The 18,742-nt window shown below is 43.8% G+C and overlaps 1 protein-coding gene across 1 annotated transcript; it reads right to left on the reverse strand.

Annotated features, from left to right (window-relative positions):
• Positions 1–680: 680 nt before the first annotated feature.
• Positions 681–4,980, reverse strand: LOC115459754 (potassium voltage-gated channel subfamily V member 2-like). Its single transcript, XM_030189554.1, has 2 exons — positions 3,724–4,980; positions 681–947 (listed from the first exon to the last, which is right to left on the reverse strand). The coding sequence occupies exons 1-2, from the start codon at positions 4,978–4,980 to the stop codon at positions 681–683; spliced, it is 1,524 nt and encodes a 507-aa protein (XP_030045414.1).
• Between the last annotated feature and the right edge of the window lie 13,762 nt (positions 4,981–18,742).

The following is an 18,742-nucleotide window of genomic DNA, read 5'->3' on the forward strand; positions in this document are numbered from 1 at the left end:
ATCCCATGGTAGTGCTGCACCTGTCACCATCTTACCAACATGCTATCCCTTTGTAATGCTACAACAGACAGAAATACCAAAGTTACCCAGTTCCAGGCTGGAGATTTTGAGTCAGTCCTGGTTTTAAATTTACATCCCAAAGCTGTGTGCGATTTGTTTATCCACTCCTACCCTAGCTGAGATAATATTTAACCATCTCTCTGATCTCATGTGCAACTTTCTTTAAATTAGTCACAATATTTTCTAATTCCTCTTACTCTCTTTTACCTATCTATATGTTCCATTTTTTGCTTATACCCTACATTGTCAATTAAAATGTTCTATTACGTATTGTGTTGACATTGTAAGTAGTATATTATGCCATACTTTTATTGTTATTTGAATATTTTTACTGCTGTAATTGTCTATTGCTTATGTTTTGTTTATTCTTACTGTACACCGCCTTGAGTGAATTCCTTCAAAAAGGCAGTAAATAAATCCTGATAAATAAAATAAATAGTGCCTGATCCTGCCCATTGAAATCAGTGCTGCAAGTCCCTTAGTGCAACAGTATGGGGTGGTCAGAAATCCAGGACTGTCCCAATATTTCCAGCTTGGGACTGGGTAACTTGGCATCTCTGCAGCCCCTGCTTATGCACGGAAAACTCTGCTTGCCTAATTGTTCTACTTCACCTGCTGTCTCAGGGTTCCTTGGCCTTTTTCACTGCCTTAGGCTTGAGTTTCCGGTCCAGCATGCACTTCTGGAACTGAACTGCTATGCTGGGTTTCTTGGTTTTGGGAGTTTCATGCGCTTTGAGCTTGGTATAGAAATCAGAGAATCTGTTGTATAGGATGGAAATGGGCATTCCATTCAGGATGATACCAAAGGAGATACAGAGGAAAGCAACAGTTCGCCCCAGCAACGTTTCTGGCACGCAGTCACCATAGCCCACTGTGGATATACTGACCTGAAAGCAGAAATGAGAAGTGTTAACTTCCTCAGTCCCTCATCACTGTGTGACAAAATCTATCTGTTCATCCCACTAGGTTTATGATACCCACTTTTTAGAAGACATGCCCGCCTCTAACATACTGGTTCACACAGGTTGCAGAAATTGCAGCCATTGAAAAACTGTTTCATATCTTTCAGGGACATCTGATATGTATGATCAAGGATGGGGCAAGTATTGGAGATTTCATGAGAAATATGGGTGTTGATTATAGTGTTATGCTATATTCAGGCACAGGAGTTGGAATTCCCTGCCTACATGGTTTCTGAATTATTGCAATGTGCATGCTATGTCATCTTAATTAGATTTATTTTTTTTAATTTTTTGAAACAATTTATCTGGCTATCTATGCCAAGCTACTGTCAGTGCCAGTTCAAGGGCAGTGGTGCCCTAGGTAAACATTCAGCCACCCCATCCCCACGTCAATTAGCTTTCAGGACCCTAGCCAGTAGCCTTACTACTACTACTTATCATTTCTATAGCGCTACTAGACATACGCAGCGCTGTACATTGAACATGAAGAGACAGTCCCTGCTAATCAGGACAGACAAACAGGACAAATAAGGGAACCTCCTCAGGACGTTGATGACTAAACAGAGTAATAATGATCATCACACAAAGATCCTATCAAAATGCTGGTTAAAGTATGTGCTGATAGTTCGTGTGGCTCTTAGGATCAATTGTTTTGCTTAGACAAAAGCTGCTCTGTTGCTGCTAAGAAGCTGCTGCCCTAGGCAATCACATAGTCTTGCCTAATAGTTGGACCAACCCTGGATATTATTATAGTTATCTGAAAATAGTCAGCTTATTATAATAGAATGATGGATCAACATGGTTATAACTGAATATTCTGCAATCCCAAGTACTAACTTCAAGGCTTACTTTTCTTTGGTATAGGATATGAGGCTTTGTGTATTCTGCTGCTGACCCACTGAAGAATCAGCATAAAAGTCATACACCTCCCCCTCTTCCCCCCACCAGATTCAAAGGCCCTGCTTCATTCTTTAGAGACAACTTTATCCTTCACATACAGCAGGACAGCAGCCACACCCCACTGTCTAAGAACTCCAACTCCATTCTATTTTCTAAGGACAAACTGCCCCAGCCCATGTCAACAATCCCCAAATAATTCTCCATGGACAGCAGTACTGCACTGCACCTGAAGAAAAAGAAATGGATTCGCCCAGTGGTATCACTCAAACTCATTTAAGGGATAATAATTCGACAGCAGGAGACTCACCCAGAGGCGGTTGTGACCCAGGAGGGAGCTATTGTAGAGCACAAGCAGCAGGTGCAGGTGGACCTGAGTTATGCTGGGGATAGACCCTCTAAGTGGCCACTGAGTAACCCCATGAAGGTGGCTAGGCGTTTTGTGACACATACCAAGGGCGGGATGGTGGGTGCAGTCCGCCCCGGGTGCAGGCAGCAAGGAAGTGCGCAGAGCAGGCGTGCGGCTGTGAGCTCTGCCATTCCTCTGCCCCCTCAAATGTTATTTCCTGTTCCAGGGCAAGGGTACCGGCAGAGCCGGCAGCCACACACCTGCTCCGTGCACCCCCTTGCTGGGAGAAAAGGACAGGTGATGCACTTCAGGGGGGTGTGGTACACCGGACAGGGGGGCACTGTGGTGACCCACCCCAGGTGGCGAACAAGCTAGGAACACCACTGACCCTTCTCCTCAGCTCCACACTGAGGTTTCAGAATGAATGTAACTTTTTCCCTGCCTGTCAGTGAACTAGCCTAACTCTCAGTATGCCTTCAACAAACAAATCCTGTCTCATTCAAAACCTCTCTCCATAAGGGTTTCACCTATGGGGTCTGCAAAGTTGAAGACTATTAGCAGGGTGATTTGCCATCGCCTTCCCAATCATCTTTACACACCAGTGGATGGATGGCTGAGTTGGCCAGACGTTGGCTATCTGATGGAAAATTCCAGTGTGGGATTTGAACACAGGTCATGGGCACAGTAGGCAAGCAACCTACCATTTGCACCACAAGACCTTAGTTGGGACTTATTGTACTGGAATACAAATAATGCTGTAATGATCTTGAGCACTAATTTAAAAGGTTGACTTAACAACTGAAATCTGAACAGTTAATTATGAACAGCTAGTGCCGATACCTCAGCTACTTCTTCATCCACTTGCAAATGGTACTAAGAAAACCTATTTTCTGAAATTTCATGGAAGACTACATCAAATGTATTTTGAAAACTCAAGATAATTTAGCTTAATTAAAATGTACATACACTGGACAATATTCAAAATGATTTAACCAGTTGGAAATGGTCACCAACTGGTTGAATCGCTTTGTTCGCGACTATCCGGTCACTTTAAGTACTACTTTAAGTAGTTATCTCCGCTGATAATGACCAGTTAGCACTGAATTAAAAAGTGGTTAACTGCCGATATTCAGCCTCTCACCACATAAGTAAACCGCTTAAATGAATAGCAGTCCTATCTTTTTGAACAGTATGGCTTATGCGGTCAAGGGCTAAATATTGACTTAATCGACTATGCGTTAGCCGGCTCAAAAAAAATAGATATTCAATGCTGAAGCCCAGATAGGGCACAGCACTGATATCTGGCAATAACACCAGCGGCGGGCAGCAAAATGGTAACCACCACTGGCTGAATATCAGGGGGACAGATTTTAATAAGCACATCATTTTTGTTATCATCCTTGGCAATACTCTGAAATATTATGATCAAGGATAATGAAATTGGATCAGACTGACCGCTGCCCACCACAAGGTCTCAGGGATACTGGTGAAGTTGGTGCCAGGATGATCGTGCTCTACTGAATGCATGAGAGATGAGAAGGTGAAGATGCCCATAGTGATGAAGAGGAAGAGGCAGCACACCTGCTGGTAGCACTGCCGTAGGGTGATCCCGAAAGCCCTCAGCCCCATGGAGTACCTTGTAAGCTTCAGAATCCGGAAAATGTGCATGAGCCGGGCGATTTTCACTACTTTTTCCAGCTGCCCTACCCTCTCCACTTTCTTGATGTCATCATGGTGGACATCCAGTTCCACCTCTTCTGACAGTTGCTCAAAGACAATGTGGATGTAAAATGGGAGGATTACCACCAATTCCACAACATTTAGGGCCGTGGTCAGGAACTTCTTCATGTCTGCTGTGGAAAGCATCCGCGCCAGATACTCCACAGTGAAGAACCCTATGCAGAAAGCTTCCACCTGCTCCATGCAGGACTTCCCATGGATGTGGAGCTGCTGCAGCTCCTCCACTGTGCTGAGGCACATGGCCACAATGGAAACTAGGACAAAGATGCTGGAAAGGATGGATATGACTTTTGCAGAGACTGAAGAGTAGGGATTCTCCAAAAGATTCCATATCTTTTTTCGAAGCTCGCTCAGCCACATCCCCTCAAAGTGCTCTTCTTGATTAAGGGGCTCCAGCTCGGCTTGCAGCTCCCTTTGGATCTTAAGATATTCTTTCAACTCATCCTGGTGTTCCCTGAACAGATTGTGGCAGCAGCTCTGAGAATAGCTCAAAGGGATTCCCCAGTAATCAATTTCCTCAATAAAGTTGGTTGGGCAAAGCTCATCCATAATCCACAGGACCCCAGTACAGTAAAAATGAATAATATAATAGAAGACGATGGGATCACGATCAAAAAAATATTCATTACTTTCAACAATGAAGTCATCACAGAGGTCTAATTTCTTGATTGGGTCCATACAGGCAACCAGCCTTCCAATTCTTGTGAGGGGGTAATGAGCAGACATGTAGATATCCAGTTGGAATACAGTCCCTCCAACATTGATGTTGAGGAAGCAGCAGCTGTCTCTGGCAGATGCTGGAGGTGTGCCATGCTTTTGCTGGGACCTTCCTTCTAGGTTTTGCATGGATCTCCAAGGCTTCACTGAACTTGCCTGTGCAAATAGAAAGGAGTGCTCATCCACCGTCCTCGTCCGCTCACCAATTTTCAGGTTTGCAGAGAGGCTTGATCGTCTCCTCACCAATGCCCTCATTGCCCTTGGTGATTTTCAGAGCACAGAGAAGTTCTGATTTCCAAGCATTGTCCTACATTTGCTCAGCTGTTCAGACCAAATACTGCAGTTTTTCAGTCCTTGAACATATGTACACCCTTTTCAACTGGGATGTTGTTCTCTCCTGAGTCACCTAATCTCTGGCCCTGAGCAAAAACCGGATTATAAGCGACAGAGACTTAGTGATTGCTTGCAACGTGCTGAGGCATCAGTAAGAAATTCCAGTTGCTTAAGAAAATAATAAGATTGACTCCCATGCTCTCTTAATTATCCAGAGACTGGGACAATGTTACTGTCAAAATATTTCAATCTGATTCCTATCTTACATACTTTTAACTCGCGTTCTCCATCGTCAGTTTTTGCCCATGCATAAGAGAAGGAGACAAGACATTTCTTGCTGTAGATCCATACTTACGTCATAAGACCACACAGGACATCAACTAATTAATGAACTCATTAAGCTGAAACATTTCATCAAACTTATTTAACATAACAACACAGCAGAAAAGGATCAGAAAGCACAAAGTACTTAGGTTTAAACTCAACACTTAACAATGAAAGGATCAATGGATTAATGTGTGGATCTTGAAGTTGATTCGCTCTTTGATAGGGAGCCAGTGAAGTTTTGCACGAAGAGGGGTTGCACACTCAAAACGTGATTTGCCGAAAATGAGTCTCGCTGCTATATTTTGGGCAGTCTGAAGTTTTTTCAGGATATGGGCCTTGCAACCTAAGAAGATACTATTACAGTAATCGACATGGGTAAGTACAGCGGATTGCACCAAATTCCGGAAAGCTTGTACCCCACATTTGTACCCCACATTTTCCCACCTATTTGCAGGCTCAATGTGGCTTACATAGTACCGTGAGGCATTAACCACCTCCGGTGATGAAACAAATACAAAGTGATGTTATTGTCAAATAAGAATCATGTGTTACGGACACATTTGGGAATCGTAGGGATGAGGAGTTCAATACGAGCTTTGGTTTCGTTGTGTTGCTGGGTTCAGGCACTTAGGTTGGATCAGTAGGGTATGCCTTTTTGAACAGGTTGGTCTTTAGTGATTTCCGGAAGATGAGGTGGTTGTACATTGTTTTTATGGCTTTCGGTAGTGCATTCCACAGTTGCGTGCTTAGGAGAAGCTGGATCCGTAAATTGATTTGTACTTGAGTCCTTTGCAGCTAGGGTGGTGAAGATTTAAGTATGCTCATGATGATCGGGTTGTGTTTCTGGTTGGCAGGACTATGAGGTCGGTCACTCCACTAAGCACGCCCCTTTTTGCCTGCACGCGTTAGAATTTAGGAGCAGTATATTACAGAATACGCATAGCACTGTACGCACGTAAATTCTAATGTTTGCCAATTAGTGCTTGTTATTGCTTGCTAAGAGCTGTTAAAGCTTAACAGCTTGTTAAAACAATTAATCTACACACATAGGTATAGAATAAGCCTAGATTTATGCATGGAACCACATATAACTCTAGGCGTGCTATATAGAATCCGGGGATAAGGGGGAGATTCTATATATGGCACCAAAAAACTCTGTGCAGAAAACATTGCCAACTAAGCATATTCTATAATCGGCATCTAGATTTAGGCACTGTATATAGAATACGCTTAGTTGATATCCCACCACCTAAAACTACACACTTCCATTTACATCAATGAAAACATGGCGTAAATCCCGGTGTATAGATTTTTGCACACTGGGCCATAATTCTATAACTACACGTGTAAATTTCAGAATGGCCATGAAACATCCATTTCCCACCCATAACCACACCCCTTTTTGCCTGTGCACACTAGACGTTAGGCACACTGCGTTACATAATACGCTTAGCGAGCTGTGTGCATAAATTATAATTATTGCCAATTAGTGCTCATTATTGCTTGTTAAGTGCTATTATCAATGCTAATTAGCTTGTTAAGCCAATTAAGTTACGCGCATTTTTACAGAATACACAGAATACACATTTTGGCATTGATCTCTAGATGCACTACATAGAATCCAAGGGTAAGTGCATAAGTATTGCAATACTGATCAAGCCCGGTATCCTGTTTCCAACACTGGCCAATCCAGGTCACAAGCACCTGACAGTATCCCAAAAAGTGACAAGATTCCATGCTACCTACCCCTAGGGATAAGGAGTGGCTTTCCCCAGGTCTACCTTAATAATAGTTTATGGACTTTTCCTCCAGGAACCTATCCAAAACTTTTTTAAGCCGACTACACTAACTGCTTTTACCACATCATCCAGCAACAAATTCCAGAGCTTAATTATGCATTGGGTGAAAAAATATTTTCCCATACCTGATCAAACCATTTCCCCTGCATTATTACCCGTGATGCAGGGGAATCCATATGATCAGATATAGTTACGTGAGATTGGAAGAGGGCAGTTAAAGCAAAGTTAAAAATAAATGTCTACACCAGCCCTGATAACCACAGACCAGTATATTTATCATCTATTCCAGGAAAAATCTCTGCACTGATTAGAGTAGGAAAGATATTATCTTGAGCCTTGTTACAACCAATGAGAGCCAACTTGGTTCTTGGAAAACAAAAAAAAAGCAGCTCATAGGAAATGAATTGGGCAAATGTTTTCATGGATTTAAAATGTTTTATGTTCTTACCTATTTTAAATCATTAACGTGATGCTTGACTGTACCTCCACTTTCAGCTCTCAATAAGCGGATTAGAAACTGAATCAATGAAATTAAATTAAAAGTAGGGATTAAGGGCCAGGCTGAGGTTTTGGGCAGAAGCAGAGTGAAAAAGAAGTGCTCTGTAATGGGCATATTGTTCTAAAAACCATTCAATATGTTACGGCAGATCACCTTAATGGAGTCCAATCTACTCTTCGCTAGATGTGAACACTTGTAATCCTTATCTGCCTGCTTTATGCAAGCTTGATGAAGTAATATTGCAGTGACCACAAATATTGTGTCCACCAAATTCCTTTATGTTCACGGTCCCCTCAAAATGAGAGCTCACTAATCTCTGCTGACCAGAGGCCAGGGGTACTCGGTTGAAATTTGTTTGACAGGGAGTACTTGGCTTGAAGAAGTTGGGAAATGCTGTTCTAGATGAGAGCATACTGCACTGATGGGTGCAGGTTTAAAGGAAGCTAGGCTTTTACAGAGGCTGAGAGTGTCCTAAAGATGAGGTGCTGTGCTACCCACTTATTAGGATAGTTGGAATTAAAATACAGGCAACTGCTCTTTTACTGTATAGCTAGAGAGGGGAAAAAAATATATATAAAAAAAAAAAATATATATATATATACAGTGGTGGAAATAAGTATTTGATCCCTTGCTGATTTTGTAAGTTTGCCCACTGACAAAGACATGAGCAGCCCATAATTGAAGGGTAGGTTATTGGTAACAGTGAGAGATAGCACATCACAAATTAAATCCGGAAAATCACATTGTGGAAAGTATATGAATTTATTTGCATTCTGCAGAGGGAAATAAGTATTTGATCCCCCACCAACCAGTAAGAGATCTGGCCCCTACAGACCAGGTAGATGCTCCAAATCAACTCGTTACCTGCATGACAGACAGCTGTCGGCAATGGTCACCTGTATGAAAGACACCTGTCCACAGACTCAGTGAATCAGTCAGACTCTAACCTCTACAAAATGGCCAAGAGCAAGGAGCTGTCTAAGGATGTCAGGGACAAGATCATACACCTGCACAAGGCTGGAATGGGCTACAAAACCATCAGTAAGACGCTGGGCGAGAAGGAGACAACTGTTGGTGCCATAGTAAGAAAATGGAAGAAGTACAAAATGACTGTCAATCGACAAAGATCTGGGGCTCCACGCAAAATCTCACCTCGTGGGGTATCCTTGATCATGAGGAAGGTTAGAAATCAGCCTACAACTACAAGGGGGGAACTTGTCAATGATCTCAAGGCAGCTGAGACCACTGTCACCACGAAAACCATTGGTAACACATTACGACATAACGGATTGCAATCCTGCAGTGCCCGCAAGGTCCCCCTGCTCCGGAAGGCACATGTGACGGCCCATCTGAAGTTTGCCAGTGAACACCTGGATGATGCCGAGAGTGATTGGGAGAAGGTGCTGTGGTCAGATGAGACAAAAATTGAGCTCTTTGGCATGAACTCAACTCGCCGTGTTTGGAGGAAGAGAAATGCTGCCTATGACCCAAAGAACACCGTCCCCACTGTCAAGCATGGAGGTGGAAATGTTATGTTTTGGGGGTGTTTCTCTGCTAAGGGCACAGGACTACTTCACCGCATCAATGGGAGAATGGATGGGGCCATGTACCGTACAATTCTGAGTGACAACCTCCTTCCCTCAGCCAGGGCCTTAAAAATGGGTCGTGGCTGGGTCTTCCAGCACGACAATGACCCAAAACATACAGCCAAGGCAACAAAGGAGTGGCTCAGGAAGAAGCACATTAGGGTCATGGAGTGGCCTAGCCAGTCACCAGACCTTAATCCCATTGAAAACTTATGGAGGGAGCTGAAGCTGCGAGTTGCCAAGCGACAGCCCAGAACTCTTAATGATTTAGAGATGATCTGCAAAGAGGAGTGGACCAAAATTCCTCCTGACATGTGTGCAAACCTCATCATCAACTACAGAAGACGTCTGACCGCTGTGCTTGCCAACAAGGGTTTTGCCACCAAGTATTAGGTCTTGTTTGCCAGAGGGATTAAATACTTATTTCCCTCTGCAGAATGCAAATAAATTCATATACTTTCCACAATGTGATTTTCCGGATTTAATTTGTGATGTGCTATCTCTCACTGTTACCAATAACCTACCCTTCAATTATGGGCTGCTCATGTCTTTGTCAGTGGGCAAACTTACAAAATCAGCAAGGGATCAAATACTTATTTCCACCACTGTATATATATACACACACACAGATCCTGAGGTGGGAAAATAGACCAGTCAAACTAGCCAACTCTGTGGGTACTTGAGCACCCTCAATATTGAGCAAACTTCTTGATAGTGTCCAGGGAGGGGCAATTTCCATTGGGTTTAGCACCCCAATCATTCTGAAAAGTTGGCTCCTGTGGCTTCAGTACTGCAGAGCACTACAGCAAGTGTGCAACCTCGACACAAGCACACAGGCTGCAGAAGGAACATTACATTCATATTCCTGTTGTGTGTACACAGAATGATTGATATCTGTTCCTTGGCAGTTCTCGCCTACAGCAAAATTTCCATGTCTGAACCCCAACATTCATCTTTCCCAGACCACCAACTGCTTCTGCTTTATGTGACTTTATAAAGGGGGTGGGAGGGACCTGTGGTAGGAAGTTCCACCACAGTCTGCCCCCCTCCCATGGGAGGCACAGTCATGGGCATAGTTTGGGGGGTGAGGGGGGCATTGTCCCCCCAAACAAGCTACCTGTCTGGCCTATTAATAGGATGGAATATAGAGACCTCTGGATTTAGCCAGTAATAGGTCATTGGAGACTTTAGTAAGCGCAGTTTCGGTTGAGTGGAGAGGGCGAAAACCAGATTGTAGTGGGTCAAGAATAGCCTGTGAGAGAAAATCAAGGCAGTGGTGGTGAACAGCACGCTCAAGTAATTTGGAGAGAAATACATTGTCCTCAATACATTATCTTTCCTTTATAACCTAGTCTCAATGGTTTATTTCCTTTTGGATTCTTCTCCTTGTTGTGGACTGTAGTGCACTAATTGTTTCTTTAAGCATAGAGAACTTTATCTTTTCCTTTTTTTCTGCTGAATATGTATTTCTAATACAAGTGATCTTGTTGAATTATTGTAAATTTACAAATTTCATAAATTAAAATGTGTGTGTAAATCTTGAGTGTTGAACTAAAAAGGGGGCGTCTATGGGAGGGGAAAGGGCAGGTCAGGGGCATTCACTAAAGATACATGCATTATTACAGAATGCAGGGGATCCGCATCTAATTTACACATCAGGTTTCAGTTGGTGTAAATCCTGACACCCAACTTTGGGCGCAGATCCCGGCGCTACGTGATATTCTATAAACAGCCAATGTAGACACAGAACACAAATCTTTGCACACTCGTAAGCACAATAGAAACAGCGAAGATGACTCAAAAAATAAGGCTCTTGACAATGCTTGGTAAATCCAAGTTTATTGCGTCACTGTAAAGACTTGACAGGACCGTGTTTCGGCCAACTGGCCTGCCTCAGGAGCCTATAAAATCTCTTAAACGTCTTGGATGAAGAGGACAAAATCACTTATATATAGAACAGTATCTTTTGGCGGGAAAACACCAAACTGACAAATAATGACTCGAGAAACACTGCTACGGATAAGACTGATGTTTTATCCGGAGCAGTGTTTCTCTAGTCATTATTTGACAGTTTGGTCTTTTCCTGCCAAAAGGTACTGTTCTATATACGACTCTATTATACCAGTCTGTATATTGGCTTTCATTTTTTACAAGCAATTTTGTACTCTTCATCCAAGACACCTCTGAGAGATTTTATAGACTCCTGAGGCAGGCCGGTTGGCTGAAACACTGCCGTGTCAAGTCTTTACAGTGACACAATAAACTTGGATTTACCAAGGATTCTATAAACAGCGCCCAACTCTGAGTGTCATTTAAAGAACAGTGCTCATTTTTTCTGAGCTATTTATTGAATCTAGTCCAGATTGTGTATTTTATCATCTAAATCTGTACCTGAAAGCTCCATCCACACTTCACCTGAATTCTGCACCTGTACACACTAGCATGATATAGCTATTTTATGAGACCATTTACATATGTTAATCAGCCTTTTCCCCCGCATTCCCTATAGCGCAACTAAGGTTGCGCAAACAAATTCAGTTGTATTGTGGATTTGCGCAACATAATTAGCTAACATGCCAATCAGTTCCGATAATTGCCAATTAACAAGCAATTATTGACACTGGCATTAACTAGAACTTACGTGCACAACTTTCTAAACATATTCTGTAAATTGATGCACATGAATTCTAAATTGCATAGTTTAAAAAGGGGCATGGCCATGGCCACTGAATAGGCGGGTTGTGGGCATTTGTAAAATCTATGCGTGTTGTTAAAGAATACACCCGGTCCGCGCCTAATTTAGATATCAGCATTTGGTGTAACTGTCCGCGACTAAATTTAGTCACGCAGAGGGGCACTAGGCATATTCTATAAACCACGCCTAAATATTATAGAATACACCTAGGCATATTTTTTTTTCCAGAGCCGATTTGTTTAGGCATGATATACAGAATCTAGCCCTTTATGCTTAAAAATGATTTATAAAATTAGGCTCACTATATCTTATTAGATGTAGGGCTGTTCTATTTGTCCCTCTGTACCTATAATCCTAATGGCCTTAAAAGCTCCAGTTCAACCAGGCTAGCCTCAACAGACTAGCATTGATCCTCTTAGAAACAGAGCTGTATGCACTATCAACACCCATATGTCACCTACCCACAAATAAATCACCCTAGTCCAGTGGTTCCAAAACCTGGTCCTGGAGGCAGCCCAGCCAGTCAGGTTTGCAAGACATCCACAATGATTATTCATGAAGAGAATTGCATGAGGTGGAGACAGAGCAAGCAAATCTCTCTCACAAATATTCGTTGTGGATATCCTGAAAACCTGACTGGCTGGGGTGCCTCCAGGACATGTTTGGGAACCACTACCCTAGTCCCACACCATTCTTAGACTCTACCAGTAACATATTAACTAACGTTTGCAAGCAGGAAGGATTGCCACATGACATATGAACTCGGGGCTTTTTTTGAGGGGGTACTGAGTACCGGCACCTATTCCATCATCTGCTAAAATTGACCCATGGACCCCAAGTTGTAATGAAAGAGCACAGCTCTACACACCAATTCTGCCTTGTTATAGATTCTGTGACTGGTTGCAAGGGGCTTGGCTAGTGTGGGGTGGGCTCCTCAGTGATCACCTCACCCCTGAAAGGTGGCCTAGCATGTGAGTACTGGCACTTTTTTTGCTAGAAAAAAATGCACTGTATGAACTTATTGTTTTACTGAGTCAGGACTAATGGATGTTTGTGCTGGAGTACCACAGCTATTATTCCTAGAACCAGAAGCTAAACTAGGGGTATACAAGGGTCATCCCATGAATGCCACATTCTTTTTTTTCTTCCTGAGAGGCAAATCCAGAGATTGACTAACTACAGACTGGAGGAGCTTGCGTGCAGTTTATGTAGACAGCATAGCGGTGGTACAATGGTAACATATAAATGGTACACTCTTTACCTCCTCAAGATTTCTCACTATTTTTTAAACCAACATTGGAGGTTCACTAACCAGAGAGACAGAAATCCTAGTACTTTCCCTTGATAAAGCATGTTTCATGTGTGAGCCCTATTGCAGAGGGTCATTCTGTCTGTACACATCTGCTTCTTTGTACATGTGGAAAGAAACAGGTGTATGCCACTGGGGTGGGGAGGGGGGGAAGAGAAGAAGAGTCCATCAAAAGGCCAGAAGTGGAGATTCAGGAGCCCATGCACACAACAAGCACAGAGAAGAGGGAAGAAAGCCAGTTATAGAAGAGCAGGGGGAGGAGTCCAGGCCCACCCTTGAAAGAAGTTGAGGAACCTACAAGATAATGAAATGGTGCAATTGTGAGGAGGCCATGTACGCCAGAAGATAAGGCTGAGGAACTGGCCTACAACAAAGAAATAGCATGGTGGTGTAGAGTCTGGGCCTACCAATGGAAGAGGTTGAGGAGAAACGGCACTCTCTAAAGTCTGTAATGACCTGTTCCTTGCCAAATCCAGAGGCCACTACTCCATCCTCATCCTCCTTGATCTATCCGCCGCTTTTGATACTGTCAATCATGATTTACTTCTTGCCACACTGTCCTCATTTGGGTTCCAGGGTTCTGTCCTCTCCTGGTTCTCCTCCTATCTCTCCCACCGCACCTTCAGAGTACACTCTCATGGATCTTCCTCCACCCCCATCCCGCTCTCTGTTGGAGTTCCCCAGGGATCTGTCCTTGGACCCCTTCTTTTTTCAATCTACACCTCTTCCCTGGGCTCACTGATCTCATCTCATGGTTTCCAGTATCATCTTTATGCTGATGACACCCAGCTATATCTCTCCACACCAGACATCACCGCGGAGACCCAGGCCAAGGTATCGGCCTGCTTATCTGACATTGCTGCATGGATGTCCAACCGCCACCTGAAACTGAACATGTCCAAGACCGAGCTTATCGTCTTTCCACCAAAACCCACTTCTCCTCTTCCTCCACTCTCTATCTCAGTTGATGGCACCCTCATCCTCCCCGTTTCATCTGCCCGCAACCTCAGAGTCATCTCCCTCTCCTTCTCTGCGCATATCCAGCAGATAGCCAAGACCTGTCGCTTCTTTCTCTTTAACATCAGCAAAATTCGCCCTTTCCTCTCTAAGCACACCACCCGTACTCTCGTCCATGCTCTCATTACCTCTCGCCTTGACTACTGCAACCTACTCCTTACTGGCCTCCCACTTAGCCATCTATCCCCCCTTCAATCTGTTCAGAACTCTGCTGCACATCTTATATTCCGCCTGAACCGATATACTCATATCACCCTTCTTCTCAGGTCACTTCACTGGCTTCCAATCAGATACCGCATACAGTTCAAGCTTCTCCTTCTTACCTACAAATGCACTCAGTCTGCAGCCCCTCATTACCTCTCTACCCTCATTTCCCCTTACGTTCCCGCCCGTAACCTCCGCTCACAGGACAAATCCCTTCTCTCAGTACCCTTCTCCACCACCGCCAACTCCAGGCTCCGCTCATTCTGCCTCGCCTCACCCTATGCTTGGAATAAACTTCCTGAGCCCTTACACCAAGCCCCCTCCCTACCCATCTTCAAATCCTTGCTCAAAGCCCACCTCTTCAATGTTGCTTTCGGCACCTAACCTTTATACCTTTCAGGAAATCTAGACTGCCCCTATTTGACTGACTGTACTTTGTCATTTAGATTGTAAGCTCCTTTGAACAGGGACTGTCCTTCTATGTTAAATTATACAGCGCTGCATAACCCTAGTAGCGCTTTAGAAATGTCAAGTAGTAGTAGTAGAATAAAACAGTGCAGTAGCGCTGGGCTGGGCCCACCTTAGAAGCAGTAAACGAGGTGGCCAAGGACACACCTGAACAACACAATGGCAGAGAAGCCAGGCCTGCTACTCGAAGAGGCTAAGGGGCCACAGAAACTAGTAAGTTTATTGAAGACAGAGGAAAGGAGGGGAAGAGTACAGAGGGAGGGGAGGGGAGGAATAGGGGAGAGAATCCTTCCTTCATGTTTACACACAGAGGAATATATGTATACACACACATGCATACTCTCCTGACCTGTCTCCATTTAGATACCCTCCCCCACCATACACAACCACTACCCGCTCCCTCCACCACACCCATAACTCTCCAAACAACTGCTCAGCCCATCCTCCCAGATGCATTATCACAAACACATAGCTATGCTCTTTCCATAGACAAACAGCAATCACATCTGTCACTTCCACAACTGGTCCTAGCCCACTGAGAAACATTCTACCATGTCTCTCCTCCCCTTTGCCCATATGCAGTGGCGTACCAAGGGGGGGGGGGGCGGTGGGGGCGGTCCGCCCCGGGTGCCAGTGGGTGGGGGGTGCTCCGCTCCCGCCGCCTCCCGTGGCGCCGCACATTTAAAAAAACGGCGAAGCAGCGTCGCAGGCAGCGCCTCGTGCCCTGCTTGTAAAAAAAAAAAAAAAATCAAATCTCCTTCCTTCTCCTCCTCGTCTTGACGTCGACTCGGGCCTTCCAATCAATTTGATTGGAAGGCCCGAGTCAACGTCAAGACGAGGAGAAGGAAGGAGATTTGATTTTTTTTTTTTTACAAGCAGGGCACGAGGCGCTGCCTGCGACGCTGCTTCGCCGGTTTTAACGGGACTGAGGTGGGGAAGGAGAGGGGCGAAAGGGACTCAGGTGGGGATCTCAGAGGGGAGAAGGGGAGGGGAGAAGGGGACTGGGGTGGGGGTGTTCAGAGGAGAGAAGGGGACTGTGGTGGGGGTCTCAGACAGGGGAGGGGAGAAGGGGACTGTGGTGGGGGTCTCAGACAGGAGAAGGGGAGGGGAGAAGGGGACTGGAACTGGGGGCTGAAAAAAGGGGCAGAGAGAGGGGACAGATCCTAGATGGAAGGGGGAGCGAGAGGGAGGGCAGACCCTGGATGGATGGGAGAGGGAGGGCAAATGGTGGATTGAAGGGGCAGAGAGAAAGGGCAGGCAGTGGATGGAAGGGACGGCAGAGAGGGCAGACACTGGATGGCAGAGAGAGAGAGAGTGAAGACAGATGCTGGATGGAAGGAAGACGGTGAAAAGAAGATGAAGAAAGCAGAAACCAGAGACAACAAACTGTAAATAAAATATATTTTTTTTATTTTTTTTTTGCTTTAGGATAAAGTATTGTAGATGTGTTAAATGTTTATAATAGAACGGTAATCTTTTTATTGGACTAATTTTAATACATTTTGACTAACTTTTGGAGAACAAAACCCCCTTCCTCAGGTCAGGATAGGATACTGTAACAGCACTATACTGTACTGACCCGAGGACGGAGGTTTTGGCCTCTGAAAGCTAAATGTATTAGTCCAATAAAATGGTATTATTTTACTTTCTATATTTGTTTTATTTCTATTTGTTAATTTGTAAAGTGGTGATTGGTACTTGTTAGTTTTTTTCAAATTTACATCTGCTGTCTTTATATTTTGCACAGTACTAGGGGACAGTTTCTGTTTCTGTGGTGTTGCATTGTATGCAGAGTCTGGCATTGGGGGGGTTCAGTTTAATTTTTGTCTAAATAGAAAGTTTATGATTACTTATTCTATAGTGGATTAGGGTGTATCTGTGTTTGTGAAAAAGACATGGCTTTCAGTTGGCATTGACTGTGCAGGATCTACGATCTGTACTATTCTGTCTGGTTTCGTTTTACAATAGGTGAATTGATGTTCTAGTGCTCACTGTAGTGTTTGATGCTTTCCTTTTCCTTGTGTGACTCGTAGAAATGACTGCTTATGGTATGGTAGAATTGCTCTATAGGTCCTGAGTGTTTTGTATTCTCGGCATGCCTAGTAGTGGATTTGGGGTGTTAAAAAATGACCGGCCCCGGGTGTCAACTACCCTAGGTACGCCACTTCCCATATGTAGACATGTCTGAATCTGCAAGGAGAGAGGAAATAAAAAAGAGAGCACAATATCATATTACACCTTAAGTGTTCACTTTCAAACTTGTGTTTGTTTGCAGGCCGCAGTTAATTGCTCTGTATCTGCACCTGACAAGCATAACTCATACAGTCTGGATTGGACAAAAAGGAAAATTTGGTTGGGCATGGGTAGGAAGATGTCCCATCCCTAAAGGAACTTAAGCACAGATGAGAGCCCATAGCTTGCTTCCCCTCCTGCATGCGAATGCATGGCATTTCCATGCCCTCCTCCCCTTCTGTGTAAGATATCCCCTCCCTAATCCCCTCAAACTTATGCCTATAGAGAACCCCTTCCATGCATAAAATGTCCCTCCCCGATTAAATTCCAATGTACACATCATCTTTTTATTTCAACTTCATCAATATATTTCAGGCCGATTTCTAAATTAATAATTTTTTTCCATCTCATGTTTTTTAACACTGTGATAAAAGTTATAACTTATCGCTCTAATCAAAAAACAAAACTGCTTCTGGAATCAATGACAGTATTCATAATACATAAACACAGCGTCTTATCAAGCATGATAACCTCTTCTATCTTAATAATCCCCCCCCCCCCCAATCCCTAACCCAATTCTCACATTTAGGAATTCAAGATTTTACTACGAGAAGTTGGGGTCAGTGAATCCCCAAATAGGACCCAGATCCTGCAAAACACATCTCCTTTCTTAGATGACAAGTCCGATATTCCAGGGTGCTCCAAACACCTCATATGAATCATAGGCGAGCACCGATGTGCAATCGTCAGGCACTCAGAGCTTAACCACAGTTGCAGGATTATATTTTCGCCAAGAGAATAGCGTGCTTCAAAAAGGCCTTCATGTCTGGTGGAGCTTGTCCTCAAATAACAAAACAGTTAAATATCTAAAAACAGTTAAATACCTAAATTGATAATTTAAACAAAATCTACATCTCTCCTAAAATCCCTGAAGCAGGGCACTACGACCCTTAAAATATGACAGTTTATAGATCATCAACACCTCAGACTGACATGACAGAAATGGCACCAAAGACCACCTGTGTACAAGTTGGAGGAACAAGACTAGGACCAAGGAAAACATCACATTATCCAACATTCTAAGATGAAAGAACATCAGAAAACACTGCTTCAGATTTGGCAGATGGAAATAAAACATAATAAATCCCTCACACGTACCAGATTCAGACTTAAGGGAGCCAAAAGGTAAATCTGAGCACAGACCCATTGTGACACAGATAACACAAACATAACATAAGAGTAGCCATATGAAATAGCTGCTTTAAGGCTAAGCAAACCCTGTTTAACCCTTTAAATGGCATTGGCTTGAGGCTGGGAGCTGAGGACCTGCTCCTCCTGGCTTTGTTAGACTTGCAGGTTCCCCTTTTCCGTGGTGCTGCCCAGCCCCCACTACACACTAACTTAGAGAACACAGAGCCAGGTCACAGAAGGGCACCCCATGTTCATTTTAAATAGTAAACCGGTTAAATAGGATTTCAGGGGTATTCAAAGGGGGCAGGCAAAGTCAGGTTTTCAGGATATCCCTAATGAATATGCACTATTAGTATA

This window comes from Microcaecilia unicolor, unplaced genomic scaffold (genome assembly GCF_901765095.1).
Source record: "Microcaecilia unicolor unplaced genomic scaffold, aMicUni1.1, whole genome shotgun sequence".
Taxonomy (NCBI): Eukaryota; Metazoa; Chordata; class Amphibia; order Gymnophiona; family Siphonopidae; genus Microcaecilia; species Microcaecilia unicolor.